Source organism: Octopus bimaculoides, chromosome 1, assembly GCF_001194135.2.
Source record: "Octopus bimaculoides isolate UCB-OBI-ISO-001 chromosome 1, ASM119413v2, whole genome shotgun sequence".
Classification (NCBI taxonomy): Eukaryota; Metazoa; Mollusca; class Cephalopoda; order Octopoda; family Octopodidae; genus Octopus; species Octopus bimaculoides.
In genome coordinates, this window is record NC_068981.1 from 88,393,224 (window position 1) to 88,400,279 (window position 7,056).

The 7,056-nt window shown below is 37.2% G+C and overlaps 1 protein-coding gene across 4 annotated transcripts in view; it reads left to right on the plus strand.

Moving 5' to 3' along the window:
- LOC106874019 (CDP-diacylglycerol--glycerol-3-phosphate 3-phosphatidyltransferase, mitochondrial) overlaps positions 1 to 7,056 on the plus strand; it is a 290,546-nt gene that overhangs the window by 266,183 nt on the left and 17,307 nt on the right. For all 4 annotated transcript variants that reach the window (XM_014921579.2, XM_014921577.2, XM_014921578.2 and 1 more), the window contains exon 6: positions 2,438 to 2,808. In XM_014921579.2, coding sequence (XP_014777065.1) covers positions 2,438 to 2,808 — 371 coding nt within the window. The remainder of the gene's footprint in view (positions 1 to 2,437; positions 2,809 to 7,056) is intronic.

Genomic DNA, 7,056 nt, shown 5'->3' on the forward strand with positions numbered 1-7,056 from the left:
CACACACACTCACATACACACACAGATGCACACATGCACATACACACACACACATGCACATACACACACACACACACACACACGCATATATATCTCGTGTGCATGACTACCACTGTTTGAGTTAGAGAGAGAGAGAGAGAGAGAGAGAGAGAGAGAGAGAGAGAGAAAAAGAGAGTGAGTGAGTGAAAGAACGAGAGTGAGTGAGTGGGTGACGAAGTTTACCTAAACATTGAATGGTGTAACAATCTATCATAATTATATCATTATACATCATCACCATCATCATTTAACGTCTGCTTTCCATGCTGGCATGGGTTGGATGGTTTGACTGAGGACTGGCAAGTCAGGAGGTTGCAATGAGGCTCCAGTCTGTTCTGGCAAGGTTTCTGCAGCTGGATGCCCTTCCTAATGCCAACCACTCTCAGAGTGTAGTGGGTGCTTTTCAAGTGCCACTGGCGTGGAGGCCAGTCAGATGGCACTGGCATCAATCATGCTCGAATGGTACTTTTTACATGCTGCTGGTAAAAAATCTAATTTTTTTTTTTCTTACTGAAAATCGCGCAGGTGAAAGGATCAAAATTTACCACACTACTTAATTTATTTCCTGTTATTCCTGTTTTTGAAGAAGAGCTATGTTTGAAACATAAAACAACTACTCTCTTCTTTCTCCAAGCATCATATTAATACATTGCTTATTTGTTTCTTTTTTTCTTTTCTCTCTGTTTTTTTAATTGACTATTTATATATATGTGTATACAGTTTACTATCAGTATGTTGTTTATGGGATACATACAATATTGTAGTATATAAGTTAATTCGATGAAGTTTTGTGCATTGTTGATCAATTAGTCTTTCTGTGTTTTGTGGGAATGGATTGGTTTTGATACACTACATTTAAAACAAAAGTTCCGAGATCAAACCTAGATGAAAATCTATTGTCATTTTTTGGGGGAAGTGGGGGAGGACATCATGTGTCATCTAAACATCTGTTTTCCAATGGTGGCATGAGTTAGACACATTTGCAAAGTACCACATGAACAGTCTTAAAGAATACTTTTGAACGTGGGCTGGCTCAGTTGGAGCCTACAAGAACTGATAAAGTTTTGCAGAAAATATGTAGTTTTTTAACAAAAACCTTGATTTTGACCTCTGATTCAGTCATATTCAGCTTCAGATTACTCAGTAACACAGCCACAATTGTAAGAGCTACTATCATCATCAGCATCAGAGCCATTGCCTTCATCATCACTCATCATCATTTATTATTCATTGTTGTTATTGTTGTCATCATCATCGTCGTCGTCGTCGTCGTCATCATCATCATCACCATCATCATCATCAATGTTATTACCACCATCATTGCTTTAATTATATCACTGACTGGTATAGTCCAATTTCTTTTTCTGTTCCTACTGTTAACCCTTCTCACTTTATCTCTTCCCCATCATCTATCTGTCTCTTTTTCTCTCTCTGTCTCTCTCTTTCTGCCTCTCTCTATCTGTCTTTCTCTATCTCTGTATCTCTCTTTCTTTCTCTCTCTCGTTCTCTCCCCCCCCTCTCTCTCTCTCTCTCTCTCTCTCTCTCTCTCTCTCTCTCAAATCTTATCCCTCATTGCTCTTATGTTAGCTATGTCTAACAACATGTTTCCATCTCTTTCTTTTGTTCTGTAGTTTATTTGTAGTTAAATCAATGCCAAAATAGTTCATGTTATGAATCAAGAAATATTAATTACATAAAATTACACCTGGAGGGAATCAACTTAATCATTAATTCTGGTCAAGAAAGATAAGCGGGGATTACTCTGAAACTTTTAAATTAGTTGAAATTCAATGTGAGGATATAGTGGGGAATAAGTCTGATCTGTGGCAGTATATTGACAACTCTGAACATGTTTTAGCCTTATTAGACCTCTTCAGTGAAACATGATCTTTATTTGTAACCTCTTTCATTTCACAGTAACTGGGTTAAAACTGGTTATTCCTTCTGTTCTCTCATATATGCTAGAAGGGTATCACCCATTTTTTCTCCCTGTTTAATGTTCTTCTTCTTTCACAAGCTATCTCCTTCTAGTAACACACACACACACACACACACACACACACACACACAGACTTGTCTCATTTTATAAAGTGTAAAGAGATTTGGAATTAACTTGCTTCAATGATAATATACACATTAGAATCTACTTTGGACTTTAAAAAGAAAGTAAAAGCTTTTTTTAATCAATCATCATCATCATCATCGTTACACACATACACACATAAGTATCTGTTGTTTAGTCTGTGCATATCTATATATGTATACACCTCTTGCTGTCTATTCACATAAATAATGCATACATTTATAGTGTCTGTTTGTATTTATAAACTTATATGCATGTGGATGTTCTTGGCTCGACAGTTGAAAATGTTGTAATATCATCTGCTTTTAATTTCAGATTCAGATGATGGATCTCGGTTTAAGTGGAAAGCCAGGGATAAAGTCTTAGCATTACTTCGTAAAACAGTCAATGAAAATTGCTTTAATTCTTCACAGTCTTCTTCTCCCAAGAATTCTGTCTGCAATTCTAATTCAAACCAATCTGACTCTTCTGATAGCAACGAAGATACTTTTGTCTACCCTCTCATACAAATGGGACCACTTGGAATTTTGGATGATGAAGAAATTACAAAACACCTTCTAAGATCAGCTACACAAGAAGATGAGATTCTGCTGGCTTCTGGCTACTTCAATCTTACTGACCACTACCTAAAGTTAATCCTAGAGAAATCTTGTGCCAGATTTAAAATAATGATGGCTTCTCCTGAGGTATTACTTTCTGTTTCATTTATTTTTTTTTCTCCCCTTATTATTACTTCTTTCATTGTGTCTTTGTCACTGATTGGCATATGGAGGTGCTTGGCTTAGTTGTTAGGGTGTTGGACTCTTAATCATAAGATTGTGGTTTTGATTCCTGGACCAGGTGACATGTGTTCTTGAGCAAAACACTTCATTTCACGTTGCTCCAGTCCACTCAGATGGTGAAAAGAAGTAATCCTGTGACAGACTGGTAACCCATCCAGGTGGGGAATATATACGCCATGGAAACTGGGAAACCGGCCCTTATGAATCAATATGACTCAAGAAGGTAACTTTACTTACTCTTACACTGATTAGCATGAAGTTGCCCCACAGACATGCTATCTTTGGACTCTGTTTTTTTTTCTTTAATGAAACCATTATCATATATTGTGTCTATGTTCTCTTCCCTCCCATGCCCCACACTAATCATTATTTACAATCCAATCCTAAGGCAACAAGCTGGAAGAATTGTTACTGCACCGGACAAAATGCTTAGCAGCATTTCTTCTGGTTTTACATTCTGAGTTCAAATTCTGTTGAGGCTGACTTAGCCTTTCATCCTCTTGGGGGTCAATAAATAAGTACCAGTCAAGTACTGAGGTCAATGAAATTGCCTAGCTCCCTCCCCTAATACTTCAGGCCTTGTGCCTATCGTAGAAAAGATTATTTTCAAGGCATTTTCCCCAGCAGTGCTTTCTTAAAGTATGGGCACACTGGGCAGTTGCTTGGGGTCCTCAGGGGTCTAGGGACCCAGTGCACTGATTTGGCCAGAGGCCTATAATGCTGTTAAGACAGCTGTGTTACCTAGAACATCAGCCTCCCTGCCTGTGTTTACCCTGAACATGAATCTTACATTAAACTTACTGCTTTTGGAGAGTTTGCAAAGACAATGTGCACAGAAGTTCTTTCTAAATAAAAACCCTTTAAAAAACATATTTTAACAGCAGTCTTTCTGTTATTTATGAGATAATATTTAATATCATACAATATGTAATATTATTACAATATTAAAAGGGTAAAGACTTCCCCTGGTCACGAATGACCATGGGATTGCACCTAGAAAAAGCTCTCTTCCAAGGCACAAGTCCAGACAAGATTGTTTATGGAAGACCAACAGTTGTCTATGCATACCAGCCTCCCCTCTCTACACCACCAATATTATCCAAGGCCAACGCAGCTTGGTACCAGTGACATTGCAACTCATTTCTACAGCTGAGTGAACTGGAGCAACATGAAATAAAGTGTCTTGCTCAAGAACACAGCACACAGCCTGGTCTGGGAATCGAACTCACAACCTGACAATTGTAAGCCCAACACCCTAAACACCGAGCCACATCAAATTTGTTTTTGTTTACTTATATAGAATCGAGTGTTGATATTTTGCATTTAAAACAAAAAGTTCTGAGATCAAACAAAGATGAAAATCCATCATCCTCCTCATCATCATCATTGGCAGTGGTGGCATGGTTGTCATCATTGCTGTCCTTCTCATTGTTGCTTTAACATCGGTTTTGCTATGCTGGCATGATTTAAACAAGTTTGCCGTATAGCTCATCAACAGTCTTAAAGAATTTGATCTATTTAGACACAGGAGTGGCTGTGTGGTAAGTAGCTTGCTTATCAACTACATGGTTCTGGGTTCATTCCCACTACGTGGCACCTTGGGCAAGTGTCTTCTACTAAACCCCCAGGCCAACCAAAGCCTTATGAGTGGATTTGTTAGACGGAAACTGAAAGAAGCCTGTCGTATATATATATATATATATATATATATATATATATATATATATATATATATATATATATATATATATATGTATGTGTGTGTATAGGTTTGTGTGTCTGTGTTTGTCCCCCACAACATCGCTTGACAACTGATGCTGGTGTGTTTACATCCCAGTAACTTGGCGGTTCGGCAAAAGAGACCGATAGAATAAGTAATAGGCTTACAAAGAATAAGTCCTGGGGTTGATTTGCTTGACTAAAGGCGGTGCTCCAGCATGGCCACAGTCAAATGACTGAAACAAGTAAAAGAGTATCCATTGTTCTGCATATTTGATTGTTTTTTTGTGTGTGTGTGTGTGTTTGTGTGTTGAGGATGAAGAGTGAACTAGATCAGTGCTTTGCAACTGGTATGCTGTGGCACACTAGTGTGCCACGAGATGATGCTAGGAGTACTGCAGTGTAACCTGAATATAATTTTTTTTCCCTGATACTTTTAGTTATATTTTTAGTTCAGGTGTGCTGCTGAATTTTGAAAAGAATATAAGTGTACCACAAGTGAAAAAAGGTTGTGGAGCACTGAATTAGATGATTTTTGTTGTGATCTTGGAAAGTAGCTTTTGCATCATTTGTAACCATCCTTTTCTTATATTATTTTCATTTTGGAGTAGCATTTCACCTTAACAGCTACTCTTTATTGTAGCATACAAAACTTTATGAGTGTTGAGAGTCTTACCATCATGGTTCTGTCTGATTTGTCTATTCTTTTAACACTGTCTTTTCTGTAGCAAAAGAATCCATATCTGGAGATATAAAACTTATACCAGTAGCAAAGGGATCAAACATTGAAGTAATAACAGTGTGGTAGTGATGAGACTGAGAGGAAGATTCTTATTGAAATATCAGAACAGTCAGGAGATATGGGAAAAGGGAAAGAGAGATGGGGCTATTAGGTATTATTATTTTTTTTTTTAAGAAAATTGAACAAGAAATAGTTGAATTATTATCCTGATGGAGATGTTTAAAGTGAAAATGTGTGAAAAGTTTCTAAGTACAGCAGCAAGTTTATAAGTAAAGGATATGGACTGGAAAGTATGTAAGAGAGAGGTCAGAAGTAAGGTGAAAATGTCTTGTTTATATGGAAGGCAAATAAAAACTAATGGGAAATTTTTTTGTCTAGGAGATGATTTGAGAACATACTGATTGAAATATTGTGTAGAGGCACAAAAATATGAGGTTAATAGTTCAGAAAACACAAAACTACACTAGCAGATAAATCATTGTGGGTATAAGTTAAGCTAGCTATGGTTGCTTAAGTTTATAAATATACAGATTTGGAGCAATATAGAAGAAATCCAAAGAAGCATGAGTTGGGGTGATTTGAACTCAGAAGAAAAGAACTAAAAATTTAATGGTACATCCATTCATCATCATCATCATCATCGCCACCACTATTAACACCATGATCATCACTATCACCACCACAACCATCATCATCTTCATCGTATGTGTGTGTGTGTGGATGTGTGCGGATGTGTGTGTTATCGTCTCCTTGTGTTGACATTGCATGACTGTTGTAAACAAATGTGACCATCAGGGCAAGCAGTGTCCTTCATCCTCAATCTCCTGAGAAAGTACGTCTGATTAAGGGGAAATATTAAACTTATCTCTGGAATCAGGTGATATTTGGTGACAGGAAGGCATCCAACCATATAAAAAATCTACCTAAAAAAAATTTCCACCTGACCCATACAAGCATGGAAAAGTGAACATTAAAATGACGATAATGATAATGATGGTGGTGGTGGTGGTCGTCGTCGTTTTGGTGGTGGCAGCGGCGGTGGCAGCAGCGATGATGATGATGATGATGAAATACCACCAATAATTTCTTTTGAATCTGAGAAATGAAAATATGTGATGGTTCCTCCTACTCCCTTCATATATCAAACTGCTTCAAAAGAATCTTGATGACAGGTCTCAATAACATCATAAAACTCTTGGATGATCTTCTGAGTCTTGTTGTAGACCCTCCCCTCCCCCCAATAGTGACATAGCCATTTTTGCTGAACATGTTTAAATGTATTTTTCAATAGTCTCTCTCTGGTTTGTCCTTCAATTTTGATGATGGTGAGAGGATTGGGATGTGAAAGAAACTATGTTAAGTTTATGTTTTAAAGTATCTTCTTTCTTTTACTTGTTTCAATCACTGGAATGTGGTCATGCTGGAGCTTTGCTTCGAATTGTTTAGTCAAACAAATCAGCCCCAGTACTTATTTTTAAGCCCGGTGCTTATTCTGTAGGTTCTCTTTGGGGATGTAAGCAAACCAACTCTGGTTGTCTAGCAAAGGTGGTGGGGCCTAATACAAACTCAAAGACAAACACACACACATGTATGTGTATGTTTGTGTGTACATGTGTGTATGTGTGTGTGTGCATATATATATATATGCATGTGTATGTATGTATATATATATATATATATATATATATATA